The sequence below is a fragment of the Aedes albopictus genome, chromosome 2, assembly GCF_035046485.1.
Source record: "Aedes albopictus strain Foshan chromosome 2, AalbF5, whole genome shotgun sequence".
Taxonomy (NCBI): Eukaryota; Metazoa; Arthropoda; class Insecta; order Diptera; family Culicidae; genus Aedes; species Aedes albopictus.
In genome coordinates this window covers 294,115,196-294,136,196 of record NC_085137.1, presented here as the reverse complement: position 1 = coordinate 294,136,196, position 21,001 = coordinate 294,115,196, and the positions used below count along the sequence as shown (strand labels likewise).

At 42.2% G+C, this 21,001-nt stretch overlaps 1 protein-coding gene across 10 annotated transcripts in view; it reads right to left on the bottom strand.

The window, feature by feature from the left end:
* The window catches only part of LOC115253786 (BMP-binding endothelial regulator protein), a 250,813-nt gene that overhangs the window by 127,669 nt on the left and 102,143 nt on the right, over positions 1–21,001 (bottom strand). For all 10 annotated transcript variants that reach the window (XM_062852094.1, XM_062852096.1, XM_062852095.1 and 7 more), the window contains exon 4: positions 513–592. In XM_062852094.1, coding sequence (XP_062708078.1) covers positions 513–592 — 80 coding nt within the window. The remainder of the gene's footprint in view (positions 1–512; positions 593–21,001) is intronic.

The window sequence follows — 21,001 nt, the reverse complement described above, 5'->3', positions numbered from 1 at the left end:
CACTTCCTTCATGCCTTTTTTCTTTTTTTACATATGTTTACTAACAAGATTTTTGCCCGGAGTAGTTCATCTAGGGACCCACAGGTTTATTTCCCTTGTGGAGGAAGAACTCACATTTTATGAGTTTGTCGGGAGTGGAATTCGATCCCGTGCTCTCGGTGTGATAGTCACGTGTTCTGACCAACACACTAGGTCCGCTCCACATTTTTTTCAATTATTTCTTCATGGCTTGCTTCATATTATTCTCCAAATAGTCAATAGAGAGCTCAGCCAAATAGTATATTCCGGAATTCCTCCAAGGGTTACTCCAATAATATCTCCAAAGTTTTATAAGAAGTTACCCAAAGTTGGATAAGAACTTATAAATAATTTATTCAATTATCAAGTGTGTACTATCCTACTATTCTTGACATCAATAATAACCGATTCCTGAAAGCCATCAGTCATCGTTTCCTTCTTTCGAAACAATCAATGCATTCAAAGCTCATAACATTTGATGATCGTACTCTTACCTTGCAGATGCATTTGTAGCACGCCGTCATGTCGATTTTGACCTCTTCACCTTCGTTCGCGCAAGGTTCCCTAATACCGACTGCAATGAAAGAAACAGAGAACAACAACACAAAGTTTATGGAAAATCTTGACAAGATGATGGTGATTATGTAAAATAACAGAAAAAAATAGCAACTATATAGGTACCACTACTAAAAAGACAGCAGTCGGTGCACATGATGGCATTGCGAAAAAAAAGGCACTGGTTGCTGGATGGCGAAGGCTGCTGGATAGATATCTCGCGCGCGCGAGAGCGCAATAATGTCTATTCCTCTGACGGCACTTGGCTCAAAGAGTTATCAATAGACTTCGACGACGAACAGCCAGCCAGCCAGCAGCAACAACAACAGCAGCGTAGATCAAATCTATCTCCACCATTCCGCCACAACAATCCAACCAGCCAGCCAGACAGCTAGATAGACAGTCGAGCTCGGCTTTCTTGGCGTTTGCCGCGAGATGGCTGACATGATTTTAAAAGGGAAAAAATATGACGAGAGAAGGAAAAAAGCAGCCAACAAGACTTGGCGGAGCTCATGTTTCATTTAAGTGGGACAGGGTCAAATGTATCATTATGGTTGTTTTCCATTATTTATCTAGAAAAAGTATGCTTCTAGCTCGAATTATTTCGCGACAGTTGGATTTGCGCGGGGCACTACTGGAGGGAAGCGAATGGAGCAACGGTGAAACACTTGACTATAGAAATTATACAAACGAGATTCGTTCGATTGAAGTCATGTCATTACGGTTCATGGGAGCTGGGACTTTGTGTTTTTTATGTGATGAATAATGAGGTAAAATGCTTATGAATCTAGATTAACATGTGAAAAGGATGGAACATGTTAGTGGATCGATGCACTACAACGATCCTAGAACTCTTCATATAAATAATGGTTAATATCTGACGATGTTGAAGCATAGCCTAGGACATGCCGAAAAGCTTTGTCAAAAATTGCAAAGTGTTCCGATGCTTGTGAAAAATGTTACATAAACGCTTGGTAATTCTATCCAAACACAGAAACATCTATAAAGTACGGCACTCTAACAAGGAGAACGGAGGTTCTCAAATGTGTGACATAGCATTGAATCATACACTACCCGCCCTATATATGAAATCGCATATTGCAAAACTCATACTGAATATTGCAGCACCCTAAAATGTGATTATTTAAGGATTTTGAGATATAAATTATGTATGACCCCCCTTATTCTCTTTGAAAATGCAACTCGTATCCACCACCTAATTGGTTCTAGGTTTACTGAGTGATTAGCCAGGAATCGTCCCACGTTGTGATTATTAAATTAAATACAGACAAGATGTACAATCGTTCTGCCATGGCAACGGTCAGAATAGCAACTGATCTTTATTGATACGCAGATTACATGATTATACATTTAGCGACACCTAAATGTGAATTATATAACCTTGATTGATAGGGTGAGACAATTGCGCGAACACTGAGTATTGTTACGATTCCATATTATTGGCGGGTAGTGTATAGAAAAAAAAACCGTACGGAGATGGGAGTTCGCTTTGTTTTCTAATAGGTTCCGTCCATAAACTACGTAGACTTTAAGGAGAAAGAGGGGTTTCCAGACAAAGTCTACAATCCATACAAATTTTGTACACTGTGGTGCATAATTGATCGCTGATTTTCATACAAAATGGCCAAGTTTGAGATGCTGTAACTATGGTTTGCGTTGATGGATTGAGCTCAATTTTTGACACGGAACTACTTATATGCTGAATTCTACGTATACAAGGTACAAAATGTTTCCGTTCACAGGTTTGGGCGTGGCAAGGCGTTCAAAATGTGCAAAAGTGATCGGACAGCGGTACCCTTTTGATTTACACGCGTGTATATGTTATATGACCATAAGTCTGAAAAGGCCAAAACCGTATGATCGTAGTTTATGTACAGCGTCTAGGAAGAATTTGGGAGCATATGGCTGCTAATGACACCATGTTTCTATATTTGAGTATGTTCAAGAAGAGCGAAGTTTATGTCGCTGCTGTAGAAGGTAGGAGATTCCAACTCTCCGGCTAAGAAGTTTCACATGGAGTTGATCCTGGAAAATCTTCGATCTTGGAAAGCTTGGAGGCTTTCGTAAATGTTACAGCACAGTCAGCTCTGTACGCCTATGTGCATTTAAGTTGACATACATATGGTGTCCACTTGGGCGCTGCTAGTCAAACATTGATTCAAAAGATACCAATTTTACAAAATCGTTGCCTGAAGCTCATCTACCGAAGACCACGTCTTTTTCCGTTCATTGATCTCTTCCAAAATTCGGTTTAGGCGATCTTATCTATCGCTTTTTGGAAACAACAGAATAATAACACAGATAAATTATGTGCTTTTCAACCCAGATGCAAGTTTACAACGTCCAATAACTGGAACCGGGAAGGAACTATGGGAAAAGCAGTTCGATAACTTGCCACAAGAGTTAAAGCAAGAAAGAAACAAATCCAAGATCCAAGTGCATCCTTTACTAAAATAGTCATATTGCACGCTGTACGCACGCTTACGAGAGATCTTACGAGAGGCCCTGTTCGCTCTGACCCACTCCAACAACTACACGCCTCAAGTTACCGCTAAATCAAAAACAAATGTTTCCGTCGTCCTGGTTGTAGCCAGAGATATGGTGGGGTCTGTCAGTCTGCAACCACAGGTAACCTGACGTCTCCACTGGACGGAAATGTCTTGCCATTTTGCTGCCAGAATGAGAAAATGTAACAGAAATGATCAACACCGCTGCTTTCCATGCAAACAGCGAGAGAACATTTCTGTCATGACACATCTTTCCAGCAAAATGGCAAGACATTTCTGTCTAGTAGAGACGTGGGGTAAGATGCGTGAAATCTTGACTTTTCTGTCTTTGAAATCTTTCCAAGATTGTAGTCACCGTCGATACCTACTTCCTCTACTTAACAACTTGGGCGTAGTTAAGAATGTCCAATTAGAGCAACCACTCAAATTATACGTACGCAACAAATCTAGACCATTAAGGACGCACGCTTCAGGTATTACGAGAGCTCCTGATCGCTCTGACCCACGCCAATTCCTCTACGTCTCCAGTAACCGCAAGATCAAATATCAACCGTTTCCGAGGTCGGTGTTGTGGTGGAGGTCGCTCAGTCGAGTAAGGTCAACGGATCACGGAAACTTCACTCACTGCGATTATAGAAATGAGGAAGAATATAGCAGAAGCACCTAGGGAGCGTCCATAAATTACGTCACGCAAAAATTGCCAATTTTCAACCCCCCTCCCCCCTATGTCACACTTTTTGTATGAGAGCTCTGAAATTTTTGTATGGGTTGTCACACCTTATTGAACCCCCCCCCCCTCCCCCCCTAAATGCGTGACGTAATTTATGGACGTTCCCCTAGGTACATATTCGTGATACTGCTTTCAAGTATTCTAGAAGGTTGTATACACAGAAAAAAATATGAAAGTTAGACAGCACGTAGCTTGAAGATCAACTGAAATTTGCGGCAGAAAATTGTAAATTATGTATGACGGTTTTTCTCGTTGTCTTTCTCTTTTTTTGGGCCGCTGAATCCAAATCCGGGCTCAGATTTGCTCCAGCACGTCACAATTTTGAGTTATACCTCAATTTATAGGGCAAAATATGCGATTTTCGGCTTTTTTGACTGCCAACCATTAAGCATGGAAATATTTTTTGAGCAATCAAAGGATAAATTGTTCACCTAACATCTAAATTAACGACTCATGCAAAATATTTCGTTTTACCAAATCGAATTTGATAGTTTTAAGCGATTTATGTTAGGTACGATATTTCCCGTACAAGTCACCCCTCAAAAGTTGTAGGTATGCAAGTTTACATACTGACATAAAATGCTTAAATCTATCAAATTTGATTTGGTAAAACGAAATATTTTGCATGAGTCGTTAATTTAGATGTTAATTGACCAATTTATGCTTTGATTGATTTAAAAAAATATTTCCCTGCTTAATGGCTTGCAGTCAAAACAGCCCAAAATCGCATATTTTACCCTATAAATTGGAGTATAGCTCAAAATTGTGACGTGCTGGAGAAAATCTGAGCCCGGATTCGGATTCAGCGGCCCAAAATCTGTCAGAGACACATAAGTTTGCTCTTGAGACAAAAAAAATGTTGCGCTGTTTATGGTAGCTAATTATGGTAGAAGCAGTTCAACTTTAACTGATTGATATTCAACATGCTGAGATAGCTGAGCGTGCTCGGGCGTGCTACTCACACCCCAAGGATCTGAGTTCGATTTTCGCTCGGAGCTCCATTTTACTGTATTTTTTCTAACAATTCTCTGCAATGTTATTTTAGGATCGCACAAAAATTTCCATCATACATAAGCCATTCGGCCGAATGTCTTTAGGTCGAATGGAGATGAGACCAAATAGACATTAAGCGCAATGACCAACAAGCCATCGTTGTCACATAAATTCTACTTTCAAGCGCTTATATTGCTAACTTTTTCAGAGATTTTGATTGCCTTAAAATAAGTCTGTTCTTTCCAGTAACATTGTTGTTTGGCGACTGAAGTGTTAAATTTGTCATCATTTATCTTCTTTTCTTCAAAGGCTGTTTATTCCCAAGTAACACACATGTTATATAAAAGTTACGGCAGCGCAAATTTTGGTTGTATAGAAGTTTATTTTACGTTATTTCAACAAAATGTTAGAATTACGTAAAATAAACTTCTATACAACCAAAACTTGCGCTGTCGTAACTCTATTATAACATGTGTGTTGCTTGGGTAGTATGGGACACATATAAAATTCTCGCTCCAGTCAACTTTTTTGATTCCATTCAGGTCCCATATGAACTGTGCAAAATTTCAGCGCAATCGGTGAAACTATAATTTAGCGCAAGCGGTTCAAAGTTTGCATAGGATTTACTATGCGAAAAGTTACACTTTCAGATAAAAAAATCCCGGAGGTCGCCCCTTGTCTCCTTAATTCAAATCAAACAACGTTTCTCGTAGAAAAATCATTTATGAAACTTTCCTTCGAAGACCGCAAAACAATTGGATGCTTATGAAAAAAGTTATTGATTTATTACCGATAAGTGATCCAACGAACGGCTTTTTGTTTTGTTTTATTAGCAGCACTGTAGCTGCTGCCTTGGCTGCTGCTGGTTCTGGGGGTGGTGATGCCTCCCGCCACCCCATGCAACAACGGCAGCAGCAGTGCTTGGGCCATCCCAAGTAACATTTTTTCAGTCAAATAGACTAGAAGAGGTTTACAAAACCATCATAAATAAAAGGCATAAGGTAGTAGGTAATGCAGTTCAAGGTACACGAGATTTCTACCAAAAACGCAACGCATCCTACAACGGCTTCATGTTGAGAGCAGAAATTTGTAGGGATATGGGCGGAAGCCTCTTGGCGAGCGGAAGCTAGATTATTGAAAGGTGGAAGCAGCACGTTTATGAGCACCTGAACGGCGCGGAGAACGTAGGCACGTGGGACCAAGGCAACGCAGGAAACGACTACGTCAGTGTAGCAGACGGTGGGAAAAAATCGAAATCTCATGCTAAGGGAAGTTAAGAATGGCATTAACCAATTCAAAACAAAACGGTTGGTTAAGAGTATCACAGCTGAACTCATCCAGATGTGCCCAGAAAAGTGGGCCACCTGTCTGCACCGGTTGATAGTCCATCAGCTGGAGTGGTGGAAAGAAAGGGTAATTTGTCTTGTCCACGGGGTTTTCGCTAGTTCTTACATTTACCAGCTTTTTTGCTCCAGAGCATAAATTCACAAGACAATATGGTGTGTGTACCGATCTAAACGTTAGAATCTTCGTTAAATAGATATTTACAAATCCTGCTTCCTTCCCGGATGTTTGCAGTGACAGCTTACCGGGCTGATTCTTTTAGTTAGCAGTACAAGCGGCTTATGAAAACGGAAAAACCTGGCTGCTTAATTCCTTTCCACCGTGTCGTTCGCTCGTCTAATCAGGCATATTTGACTGGAACAAACAACGCACAGAAGGTGACAACATTCTCCTGCTGCAGTTGCCGTCGTCGGTCGCCGGTCGTTGATGGGTGTGTTGCTTTTCTTTCGACGATCGCATCACATTAAATTAACAATGAGAAATGTTGATGATGAAAATCTACACGCGAGGCTATCAACTAAATAAACTTCCCGCGGGCGGCTGAAAGAGGTGTGGAAGCATAACATTGCCCGCGCCACCGTGTCGTCCGATCATCCTGGCTGACTGGCTGAATGCTGGCCGTTGTTGTTTTGGTTTTGTTTATGGGAAAGTACCATATCTCGATGTCTGCATCGGGAGTCCTGAAAATCGAGATGTGACCGTTCGTCGTCGTAGAGAGATCTTGTGGGCGCGATACGGATTACGAACACGTTTTGAGCCATGTCTGCTCTCTGGGCCAGTATGAGTGGAGGTCCTTCCCTTCTCTCGAGGCTTGAGTTGGATAAAAGGTGCATCTTGTTGGCGAGATGAACAAAGTGTCACCGTGAAAAAGCAGTCAATGTTGCCTTGTCGCGTACAGACCAAGCTAAAGAGTTCCCTTATTCTCGTGACATTATGGTTGTAGCGTTAAAATGTCGAAATGTGCATACAACCTTTTCCCTTACAGCTAGATCTGCAGCAAACAGGTGAACGATGAGTGGAAGAACGATGGACTCAACTAACAATCAACTGAGGCTGTAAAGCCATGGGAATTGTCGTTTCTTACCCGAACTCGAGGCGCCATTCATCAGCAGATGAGAGGATGTAAATATTTACCGCTTCTCCTCCACCGGGTTGTTGGTTCTGTTTGTACGTTAGTCACATTTCAAACAGAACGTGTAGTTTCATGTACCGTCAGCGTCAACTGGGTAGATTGATCGCTAGAGTGAAATCTATAATAATATTTATGGTTTTATCAAGATATTAAATTAAGCTTTGAACTAAATACTCAGAGAGCATAAGTTGTTACAATTATCAATATTGAGATGATTCAAATCAAATACGTTTATCAAAATGTTATGCACAAATCTTAATCAACCATTCAAGCCCTTCTTCAACTTCGCCTAAAGTGAAGCAAGTGTCAACCACCCAGGCTACCGAATTGTAAACAACGTTGTAAACGGATGGCTTAAGGTTTCAACGCCGCCACCGCCACTACCACCAGAGATCCATTTCAGGCCATGGCGCGGCGGTAGTGCTGTATTGCCGCTCCCATAGTCAGTGATCATGATCTCCTACAACTTGTTCTCCCGTTTGTTTACGCTGCTGTCGTCATCAAACGCAGTCATCAGCAGCAGCGGGGTCAGAGCTCTCAGTCGTTCGTTAGCGAGATCTGGTGCTGCTGGTGGTTGGTTGGTGGCTAGTGGGTGCAGCCGGGGAAGTCTTTCACCAAATTCGCCAACCGGCCAGCCGCGCTTTCTTGTGCACCAAAACGGATTTGTAGACGCGGTGTGACGCGGCTGAAGTGTATCATGTGCTAAAAATATGCCGAAACAAGATTTAAAAATAAATATCAGTGATTTATTCGCTTTGACAAGCGTTTATTTTTGGTTCGCGTGACGAATGTTTTGGGCCAAGTAGCTGGAATTTTGGATCGATTTCAAAGCTGGCGGATTCGTTGTCTTTCCTTATGTGGAATGCTAGTGAAATTCCGTTAACCACGTCATTGAAGGTATGACGCAAGTACTTAGTAGATTGTGGGTAGTGCAAATAACGCAATACAATAATCCTGCGATATAAGGCGCACTTCAGTTAAGCTATTTATATCTACACTTGCCTTAATTTTTACGCCGTACAGGTACATAGGCACAATGATGTGCCGTGCGGTGAAGATCTGCTCTGTCGTCGTTCGACCGTCACCGAAGCCGGCTGGATAACTTGCAACGAACTCATTCGTTTGATATGACAGATGACGGATGATGACCTGAGATAGCACTATGTAGGCGCAATTTAAAATGATGAACGCTCGGAAGTTCTCACATCCATATCCATATCCCTTTCGTGACGAACCAGCACAATTATGCTGTTGAGCGGTAACAGTTTCGCATATTTTTTCATCTGTTTAGACTTTGTTTTATGCGATGTAAACTGTTTCAATAATTCAGCCATTACTTATACTTGTTTTTGTGTAAACAAACTTTTGTTTGCGTTGCCTGTGAGATTTACCACAACAAGGTAAACAAAAAGTGGGCATAAACCGTAAAAAATCAAAAAGTTTTATCTGTCGCATATTTTTTATTTCCAATGTATCTAAGTATTCTAAACTAGAAATCGAAAGATAAAGAGTAGTTCTTTCAAATGAGGAAAAATAATTGTTGTTTTGTTGCGAAATCTAAGAGTTCTGTAGAGCCAAAGTTGAGCTATTTGTAAGGAGATTTCACTTTTTTGCGCTCCGTCCCGAAAGGGATATAGTCGCCTTCCACGTGAATGAGGAAAATTACCCCTTACCTGGTTTTCCTGTTTCTGACTATCAACCGGTGCAGACAAGTGACCAACCATTCCAGACCCATCTTTATGAGTTCAACTGCAATGTCATCTTTACCAGCTGCTTTATTGGTTTTCAGCTAGTACATGGCATTCTTAACTTCCCTCAGTCATTTCCTCCGTTGCGTTAGTCTCCCGTGCCTACATTCTCCACATCATTCAACGAAGTGCTGCTTACACTTTTCAATCACCTCACGTTTGCCCGTTAATAGGCTCCTATCTTCAGATTTCTGATTTTGGCTCGCGGCACGAAGCCGTTGCGAGATGTGGTGAGCTTCTGATAGAACACCCGTTTTTATTGGGAACAACACATCGCAGTTCCAGTTTCTCGTATTCTGCTACTTCCATGCAGCCTTTATTCTCCTGTCAAGAGGGGGGGGGGGGGGGGGGGGAGGTCCGTTTTTTCTGTATCTGTTTGTATCGTTACACGTTCTGTCGGGTTTCATGTTGCAGCATTACCCCACATTGCGTAGGACTTCTTGCACTCCACACATAAAGTGCAAAGATTCCAGTCTGAGAAACGGTGCAGTGTTTATCAAATTGATAATCTGACGTAGGCTTAGCTCACCAAAGTAAGAACCAGCACCAATTCGCTCTTTGAGAACGAAGCAGTCAGTGATAGACAAAATGATCGAGACAGGCAAAATTTCCACTTTAAAAAAATCTACTAGGGGAAACTTTTCGAAAAGTGTATCAAAAATTCGAAAATGTTTACGGTAAATTGACCAACTAGCAGTGTGCTAGTGTTCTTAGTAGATGACTGATGGCAACCATCCATGAGCTCCTTTTGGAATTCCTCAGGAATTCCAGTGTGGCATATCCGCAAACTTTTTCCAGGACTCCTCCAAAAGTATCTTATGGGATTCCCAGGAAAATGGAATTCATCTGTAGGATTATTTAGGGTTCCTTCAGGGACTCTCCCGGGAATTTCTTCTGAGATTCCTTAACTAGTTCCATCTCCATCAGGTAGTCCTCCGGGTGCTTCTCCAGAGATTTCTTTCGGGATATCACAAGGAATTTATTTTAGAATTTCTCCAGAAGTTCCTCCTAAGATTTCTTCAAGTGTTCCTTTATGGGTTCCTTAAACTGTTCTTTCTGATGGCATTCCTTAAGGATGTTCTTCTGAGATTTCATCGAGAGTTCCTTCTGTGGCCCTTCCAGGATTTTCACCATAGATTTCTTCCGGGGTTCCTCCTGTAAGACACAATGACCTGCAGGGTATCACTTGAGGAGATTCCCCAATAATCTTTCTGAGATTCGTCCAGGATCTGCTTCCGAGATTCTTTTAGGAACACCTCCAGGGACGCCTTCGAAAACTTTTTCCGAAATTAATCCAAAAACTTCTTCGGGAATTCTTCCTGGAACTCCTTCCCGATTTCCTCCAAGATTAGAGAATTCCCCCGAGAGTTTTTCTGTGGAATTCTTCAAATGCCATGCCGGACGATCTTGCGTGGACCATATTGTCACGCTCGGTATCATCCTGGAGCAAATCGATGAATTCCAAGAGTCTCTCTAACTGGTGTTCATTGATTACTAAAAAGCTTTCGACCGTCTCAATCACGGAAACATGTGGGAAGCCCTCGGGCGCAAGGGTGTCCCTGAGAAAATCATCGGCCTGATTGAAGCACAGTACAGGGCATTTTCGTGCAGTTTTGTAAGGGTATGCGGTATGGGGTTTTTTCAAGGCGAAACGAAACGAAACGAAATATAACATTTCTGATAGCATGCGGTACGAAACGAAACGAAATTCAAAAATGTTTCGTGAGATCGATACGAAATCCGAATTCACTCGGTATTTTTCGAAACGAAACGAAATTTTTGAAAAAGTTCCGCGGAATGTAGCTGTTACATCAATTTTGTGTGAATTGATACTGCGTGTTTGCGGTTGCGCGAATTGCATTTTCATAAAGACTCTCATCCCTTAGCTTCTTTAGCTACAGTGACATTAATATTATTTCAAATTTTCGTGACCTATTTTGAAAATTTGAATAATTACATCAATAACCAAATAAGATTGCTCCAATGACTTAATAGAAGCAAACCAATAATGCGTAACATCATTGCGACTATATGCTATAAGATGATCTCATGCCGATTGTTAATCAGAAACTTGAAGCAATGATTTGGAAACATCAGCCAGATGTTTACCAATCAAGCTTTGTTAAATAGCGTACCTTCTGGAGAAAGCCTAAAATCTAAACTCAAAATTGATAGATGATTGAATTTATCAGAAAATACTCAGTAAAACTCATATGGGAATGCAAAAGAATACTTAAGAAATGTATACGCACTCATCAAATATGAAGGCATCTGAAAACTTGAAATTTCGAAAAAATATAACACAATCATCTCTAGGTGTTGGGTCAAAAATTCTACCTAATAGATCTGGACTAAGCGGACCTGGTATGATGGTTTAAGTGCAAGCCCTATTCGTCGAGGACCTGGGATCAAATATCACTCTTAAAGACTTACAAAATGTGAGTTCTACCTTCGGGTCTTTCGATTCGAGACTGTTGGTCCCAAAATCATCTATTGTTACAACAGTTGAAGAAAAAAAATATTTCTCAGAACTTATGTATTTAAAAAAAAATCATTTAACATCGATGCTTCGGTGATTTACTCAGCCTTTGAATCGAGAACGAATTGTTTTCAACTCTCCCGACGTTTCGGCCGAATGGGTTTGGCCTTTTTTATGGGAGACGATAGACAGTACTACCCTTGAGATAGGCCAAAACGCTTCGGCCAAAACGTCAGAAGCGTAGAAACAATTTGTTCTCGACTTAAAGACTAAGAATGCCATCCGAAACATCGATCTAACATCCAGTCGAAACCCTCATATATCATCAAATATCACCAGCCCAGAGTATGTTGAATAATCTGATGAAATCCAGCTAATAAACGTCTTTTTTTACCGAAATTTAGTATAAAAGATGGCTGCGCACACAGTGATGTTAGAGTTTGTCGTGCTCATATAACCTTTTGATTCACTCCTGAAGGTATTTGAAGAAATTCGTCGTAAAATATCGGTATGAATCCTTACGCTCACATACTTTCTACTTAAAATACTTCAAGAATTCCGCTACGAACTCCTACATCGCTATGTACTACGTCGATGCATCGGTGTCTCACCTGAACATACTTTAGTAATTTAACAATTAAACTATCGAGATTTAGGATTCCCTTTACAGCATTTTATTAAATTCTTCCAAATATCGACAACTTTCTCATTTAAGTAGAGCTCTATGAAAAACAAAAAGACAAACATAACATTTTACGGAATTTATTAACAGCAAAAGAAATAAGAGTTTAACCGTGTATAACACTTCGTCATACGTATTTGATGTGGAACTCTTTCAAGAGTTCCTCTGGAAGTTTCATGGAAAAGGGTTTCTTCAGAAATTTGTCCATGTTCCAAACATTCTGCCGAATTTGTCGTAATCGATTTCTTTTGTGATTTTAACTATTTTTTTCTAGAGACATGTTTTGGGAGAGCTTCTATGTTTTCTTAGAACTTGTTGCACTAGCACACCCTATATCATCCTATCCTAATATTCTCTTTACTCTGCTAAAAATTCCTGTTGGGAATCTAAACTGAAAACAGGAACTAAATTCGTGTTTTTTTTGCATTTGGTTGAATCAAAAAATTTAATCAAAATATTATTCCGGGAGCGGTTGCATCGTGTACTGAGTACACGCACCTTTAAAAAAAGCACGCTTGTGGTGCACAGCGTGAGCGTGATGCCGTTGAGGGTGGCTGAAGACGCGACAGCTCGAGAGTTAAGTATGGTCCCGCATACCGCTAATGTTGAAAGCCTATTGCGCAAGATCTTGATGGTAGGTCCAAGATAAGAAATATATTCGAGGTTTTTCTTCATTATGGAAGTTCGGAGTGGATTGTCACTGGCTATTCGTGATATTTTTTAAAACACTTTTCAGTGACTTGAGATAAGCGAGATTTTCGATAGATGATGTGGACATTTACACTACATTTATTTGTTTTCGAATTTTTTTAGGCATTCCGCGGAATTTCGTTTAATTTCGTCAAAATCTATTTTTTGAGGCGAAATTTTTAGAATATGGCGAAATTTTTAGAATATGGCGAAACGAAATCCAAAATCATAAATTTCGCCTTGCTGAATTCCGTGGAATTCCGCGGAATTTCGTTTCGAGGTGTATTTGGCGAAATCATTCGGTATACCGCATACCCTTACAGTTTTGTCCAATCCCATCTGGATCGTTGCTGGAGTGAGGCAAAGATGTATACTATCACCGCTACTGTTCCTCATCGTAATCGACGAAATCCTAGTTGGTGCTATTGACCGTGAACCAAATCGTGGATTGCTGTGACAACCCATTACCATGGAGCACCTAAATGACTTCGAACTGGCTGATGACGTTGCTCTCCTAGCTCAACGGCGCTCTGATATGCAGAGCAAGGCCGATGGTCTTGCAAATCGCTCCTCAGCGGCAGGTCTTATTTTCAACGTCAACAAGACCAAATCGTTGGATGTAAACACGGTCAGCCCTTCCAGCTTTATGGTAGCTGGGCAATCAGTGGAGAATATCTTGGTAGCTAAATAACGGCCGATGGCGGCACCAAGATCGACATAGGTGCACGGATCAAGAAGGCGAGGGCTGCTTTTGCGAGTTTAATCTTTCAGGACGCGCGCCATCAAGCAGCTGAAACTACACCGCGCTCGCGCTGTATACGACGAGCGAGGTGTTTTGGTAGTGTTGTACTTTTTACAACAGCGCGCGTGCTGAAGGGTTAAGAAATGTATGGAAAAACAATCAGATCAGATTCCTGGAGAAATTACCAGAGGATTTTCTTGAAAAAAAAACGACAATTTTCCTTAGAAAATTCCCGGATATGTTCCTGGAGAAACTCCTGGAAAAATTCCCGGAGAAATTCCTAGAGAAATTCTTAGAGAAATTCATATAGAACATCCCGGAAGAATTCCTTAAGAAATTTCCGGAGGAATTCCCGGAGGTACTCATGGATGAATTCCTGGGAAAATTCCCAGTGAAATTCCCGAAGAAAATCTTGGAAAAAAGTCCGGAGAAATTTCTGGAAAAATTCCCAAAAGAATTTCCGCAGAAATTGCCGAAGGAATTCCTGAAAGAGGTCCTGATGGGAGTCCTAGAGGAAATCCTGGGGAAATTTCCGGAGAAATCCCCGGAGGAATTCCTGGAGGATTTCCTAGAGGACTTCCCGGAGGTACTTCTAAAGGATTCCCGGCAGATTTCCTGAAGAAATTCCTGAAAGAAGTTCTTGAGGAATTCCTAGTGGAATTCTTGGATAAATCCCCGGTGGAACTCCCGGAGAAATTCCTGGAAAAATTCCTGGAAGAGTTCCTGTAGAAATTCCTGGAGACATACCCGGAAGAAAAAACGGTGTAAAAGAAGCAATATTGTAGGGCGACAAAATTTGTCTGCAGGGTGTCAAAGACGGTGTTAAAGTATTGCCTCTTGTAGCACCGTACTCGACAGTCTACTATCCTGCCAATTGGCTCTTAGCTTGCTGGACAACTATGCTGAAAATGGAATACTTTTTTGTAATTAGGGTGTTTATACAAATATTTTCTTAATACTAGACGGAACCTATCGAATAATATCAGAACCAAAGACACCAGATACGTCTTACTTCCTTTTAACTTTCGGAAAAGTTTGCTGGACGTTTTCCGATTTTTGAGATATAGAGTTTTTAGCTTGCTGAAGAACTTAGTTGAAGACGGCATCATTCTATCTTATCAGTGTCAATTTCTTGATTTTGCTTTGGCTGACCAAGCCATGTGGGAAATTACACTGTTGAAAATGCTTTGACATCCATGTGCACAACAGAACATGTGCTCGATGAACAAATTGAGATTTGAAATTATGAAAAGAAATCCACGTACTCCGGTGAGACTCGAACTCACGACTCCCAATTCGCTAGACGGGCGCTTCTATTCCTTCAAGCTACGGAGTCACTCGACTATCTCCGTCGCCAGCAGGCCTAGAACTGAACTCGATTCCACAATCGCACATGGTTATCTTCTTTTCACAATCCAAACCCCCTTCGGATGGGATTAGATGAACATCTAACACATTGTCTGTTGTGCACATGTATGTCAAAGCGGGAGGGGAAGTTATTTTTAATTGTCGAGAGCTTCGGGCACTGCCTTCCAATCACTTATTGGTATGGCAATTAGTGTGCAGTCGGACTCTCGACGGGTCGGTCCTCGGCCGACCGAATACGGTAAGGGTGACCGTAGCACCTTACAAATGTCAATTTCTTGATTTTGCTTTGGCTGACCAAGCCATGTGGGAAATTACACTGTTGAAAATGCTTTGACATCCATGTGCACAACAGAACATGTGCTCGATGAACAAATTGAGATTTGAAATTATGAAAAGAAATCCACGTACTCCGGTGAGACTCGAACTCACGACTCCCAATTCGCTAGACGGGCGCTTCTATTCCTTCAAGCTACGGAGTCACTCGACTATCTCCGTCGCCAGCAGGCCTAGAACTGAACTCGATTCCACAATCGCACATGGTTATCTTCTTTTCACAATCCAAACCCCCTTCGGATGGGATTAGATGAACATCTAACACATTGTCTGTTGTGCACATGTATGTCAAAGCGGGAGAGGAAGTTATTTTTAATTGTCGAGAGCTTCGGGCACTGCCTTCCAATCACTTATTGGTATGGCAATTAGTGTGCAGTCGGACTCTCGACGGGTCGGTCCTCGGCCGACCGAATACGGTAAGGGTGACCGTAGCACCTTACAAATGTCAATTTCTTGATTTTGCTTTGGCTGACCAAGCCATGTGGGAAATTACACTGTTGAAAATGCTTTGACATCCATGTGCACAACAGAACATGTGCTCGATGAACAAATTGAGATTTGAAATTATGAAAAGAAATCCACGTACTCCGGTGAGACTCGAACTCACGACTCCCAATTCGCTAGACGGGCGCTTCTATTCCTTCAAGCTACGGAGTCACTCGACTATCTCCGTCGCCAGCAGGCCTAGAACTGAACTCGATTCCACAATCGCACATGGTTATCTTCTTTTCACAATCCAAACCCCCTTCGGATGGGATTAGATGAACATCTAACACATTGTCTGTTGTGCACATGTATGTCAAAGCGGGAGAGGAAGTTATTTTTAATTGTCGAGAGCTTCGGGCACTGCCTTCCAATCACTTATTGGTATGGCAATTAGTGTGCAGTCGGACTCTCGACGGGTCGGTCCTCGGCCGACCGAATACGGTAAGGGTGACCGTAGCACCTTACAAATGTCAATTTCTTGATTTTGCTTTGGCTGACCAAGCCATGTGGGAAATTACACTGTTGAAAATGCTTTGACATCCATGTGCACAACAGAACATGTGCTCGATGAACAAATTGAGATTTGAAATTATGAAAAGAAATCCACGTACTCCGGTGAGACTCGAACTCACGACTCCCAATTCGCTAGACGGGCGCTTCTATTCCTTCAAGCTACGGAGTCACTCGACTATCTCCGTCGCCAGCAGGCCTAGATAGTCGAGTGACTCCGTAGCTTGAAGGAATAGAAGCGCCCGTCTAGCGAATTGGGAGTCGTGAGTTCGAGTCTCACCGGAGTACGTGGATTTCTTTTCATAATTTCAAATCTCAATTTGTTCATCGAGCACATGTTCTGTTGTGCACATGGATGTCAAAGCATTTTCAACAGTGTAATTTCCCACATGGCTTGGTCAGCCAAAGCAAAATCAAGAAATTGACATTTGTAAGGTGCTACGGTCACCCTTACCGTATTCGGTCGGCCGAGGACCGACCCGTCGAGAGTCCGACTGCACACTAATTGCCATACCAATAAGTGATTGGAAGGCAGTGCCCGAAGCTCTCGACAATTAAAAATAACTTCCCCTCCCGCTTTGACATACATGTGCACAACAGACAATGTGTTAGATGTTCATCTAATCCCATCCGAAGGGGGTTTGGATTGTGAAAAGAAGATAACCATGTGCGATTGTGGAATCGAGTTCAGTTCTAGGCCTGCTGGCGACGGAGATAGTCGAGTGACTCCGTAGCTTGAAGGAATAGAAGCGCCCGTCTAGCGAATTGGGAGTCGTGAGTTCGAGTCTCACCGGAGTACGTGGATTTCTTTTCATAATTTCAAATCTCAATTTGTTCATCGAGCACATGTTCTGTTGTGCACATGGATGTCAAAGCATTTTCAACAGTGTAATTTCCCACATGGCTTGGTCAGCCAAAGCAAAATCAAGAAATTGACATTTGTAAGGTGCTACGGTCACCCTTACCGTATTCGGTCGGCCGAGGACCGACCCGTCGAGAGTCCGACTGCACACTAATTGCCATACCAATAAGTGATTGGAAGGCAGTGCCCGAAGCTCTCGACAATTAAAAATAACTTCCTCTCCCGCTTTGACATACATGTGCACAACAGACAATGTGTTAGATGTTCATCTAATCCCATCCGAAGGGGGTTTGGATTGTGAAAAGAAGATAACCATGTGCGATTGTGGAATCGAGTTCAGTTCTAGGCCTGCTGGCGACGGAGATAGTCGAGTGACTCCGTAGCTTGAAGGAATAGAAGCGCCCGTCTAGCGAATTGGGAGTCGTGAGTTCGAGTCTCACCGGAGTACGTGGATTTCTTTTCATAATTTCAAATCTCAATTTGTTCATCGAGCACATGTTCTGTTGTGCACATGGATGTCAAAGCATTTTCAACAGTGTAATTTCCCACATGGCTTGGTCAGCCAAAGCAAAATCAAGAAATTGACATTTGTAAGGTGCTACGGTCACCCTTACCGTATTCGGTCGGCCGAGGACCGACCCGTCGAGAGTCCGACTGCACACTAATTGCCATACCAATAAGTGATTGGAAGGCAGTGCCCGAAGCTCTCGACAATTAAAAATAACTTCCTCTCCCGCTTTGACATACATGTGCACAACAGACAATGTGTTAGATGTTCATCTAATCCCATCCGAAGGGGGTTTGGATTGTGAAAAGAAGATAACCATGTGCGATTGTGGAATCGAGTTCAGTTCTAGGCCTGCTGGCGACGGAGATAGTCGAGTGACTCCGTAGCTTGAAGGAATAGAAGCGCCCGTCTAGCGAATTGGGAGTCGTGAGTTCGAGTCTCACCGGAGTACGTGGATTTCTTTTCATAATTTCAAATCTCAATTTGTTCATCGAGCACATGTTCTGTTGTGCACATGGATGTCAAAGCATTTTCAACAGTGCTATCTTATCAGGATTCTGAGATATAGAAGTTTGAAGATTTTAGACCCTGGCGCCATCTAGCGGACGATTCTCGAACCAAAGACGCCATTGCCAGATAGTTCTTAGCCTGCTGAACAACTTTGCTGAAAACGGCATGCTTGTACCTCATTAGGGTATCGAGATAAACGTGTTTGAATTTTTCAGACACAATGCGTCACCTAGCGGATAAATCCCAAACCAAAGACTTCACTATCAGATAGTTCGGAGCTTGCTGAAGATTTTTGCCGAAGACAGCATCATTCTATCTTATCAGGATTCTGAGATATGAGGGTTTGAACATTTTTGCCACTGGCGCCACGAATCGCGAACCAAAGTCACCATTGCCAGTTAGTTCTTAACCTGCTGAACAAATTCGCCGAAGACACTATACTTCTATCTCATCGGGATCTTGAGATATATGTTGCGCAAAGTATGTGGCCAATTTTGGTACCCCAAGACAATCCGGAATAACTCCGGAACCATGTGGACCAGGCATCCATGTCCCCGGCATAATAAACTAGAAGAGTTTTTCGGGAAGTTGTGAAAATTTCATCAAAATCCATCGAAAAACAAAAAAGTTATGACCATTTTTGTGCTTTTCCGAAGGTGGAAAATGTACGTTGGCTGGATGAAGGTTAAGGGATTCAAGGCCAGATTTGGAATCTACTATGATGAATCTATCGAGAATAAAAGTCTATTCATTGAAAAAATAGTGGAAACGAAGTCGTTTAGCAGATTGTTTGAAGAGGTGGACAAATGACGAAAATATCAACATTTTTTAATTTTTGTCCAAAAAGTTGTACATAAACTAGGTTTTGATGAAAATACGTGTAAGATGAACTTTCATATGTATAGTATTGATCTACGTTTGCATTTTTCTTAACTGGTTGAAGGAATCATAGCTATAAGATAAACTTTACGATGCCTATCGCACTATCAAAGTTACCCGCATTATCAAAGATTCCCCGTTTTACGGTACTCCTTCAAGAGTTCCTCGAGGAATATTTCCAACAAATTCTTAAGGATCCCTCTTTCAGCTTTGTAAGGAATTCCTTGTTAAATTACTTCTGGAAATTTCAGAAAAAAAACTTCTGTAGACATTTTTAAGATGCTATTAGGACATTTTTTTTTTCTTTATTACCGAGATTTTTGGTCCTAGGCTAGTTCTTCTCGGGACCCATGCTTTATTTCCCCTCCGAAGGAAGAACTCACGTTTCGCGAGTTCCTCGGGAGTGGGATTCGATCCCAGGTATTCGGCGCGATAGTTACATGCTTTAACCATCACAACATATCCGCTCCACTATTAGAAAAACTTCGAAAGCAGCTCCTGGAGGATCCCCGTAACTGCTGCAGAAATCCTGGGAGAATTCGTTGAAGACTTACAAGAAATCCTGGAAGAATCCGAGAAAGAACTTCCGAAGGAACCCCAAGAGTTCACCATAAAGGTCCACGACGGCTTCGACGCTCCCGTTTGGGTTCACAATCTGGCACTTGGACTCCACAAAGGTCACTATAAGTTCGTTCTTAGCCAGCTTCGGGACCGAGAACAGTCCGCAGTCCAGCTCTGAAATGTACAGTAGATTCTTCACGAGCACTTTGTTCTTTCTTCCTTCTCCAACGACGCATACCAGGAAGCCTTTTCCAACACGGGCGGACCTGATCGCGAAGCCATCCGCCAAGTTCACTTCCTCTTTCACACTTTCGTGGATCTTTTCGAAGAACTTACGGTCGCTGGTCATATGATTCGAGCAGCCACTCTCCATGTACCTGGACCTCCGGTTCCGCTGACCTCCCTCGCCGAAACAAAATCCGGGATTCTTCTTCGCTGCCACTTTCTTCACTGCCGGCATTTTTTTTTTCTTCACGAAGCATTGGGCGCACTCTCCGGAAGTGACCCGGTTATGGCAGTTATAGCAAACTTGGTGCCTCCTAGGTTCACTACTTCCGCGGTCCGGCGGTCACCGGACGTTTCTCCTCGCTTCTCCACCCGTCGGTGGTTCTCGTCCATTAACCACTGCTTGACGAACTCCAACGGCTGAGCGGCATCCGGACGGCTCTCCAAGGTCGTCACCAATCTGAAATAGAACTCTGGCAGACTCCGGTACACCATCACCACTTTTAGCGATACTTCGAGGCAAAAGCCGCACAGGAAAGCCGATCGAATAACTCTTCGATCGCGAACAGGTGCTCTTTCTTGTCTGCACCTTCTTCGAAGTTCAGATTGCACAGCTTCTTCAAAAACGACACTTGCAATGTAACCGTGGCTTTTTCGTGGTACTTCTTTAACTTTTCCCACACTTCGGTAGCTGATTTCACGTCTTTCAGTAGTGGCAAACGACTGTCTTCTACGTTCTGAATAATGAAGGCCTTTTTGGACAGCTATGAATAATTCATTATCCTTGATGAAGATCTGAATTGGGATCGAAACGTTGTAGTCAAGAAAATAAATTCGTAGGCCAATTTATTAAGACTGCAAGCCAGCCCAAAGTTCGTTCAGAGAAAACAACGAATGTTTGAAAAATGCCATCTTACTCCACCTTACCCAATAAATACATAAGACGATTACTGCTTCCAAGATCAACTCAGTCGCTGAATGAAAAAAAGAGGGTGCACAATGCAAAACCCAATCTTTGCCTGTAACAAATCCCTTTCAAAAGCTTCACAACATGCAATCGTGACAAAAACCACTCCAGCATAGCACAACACACTTTACGTACAACGAGGTGCCATTCC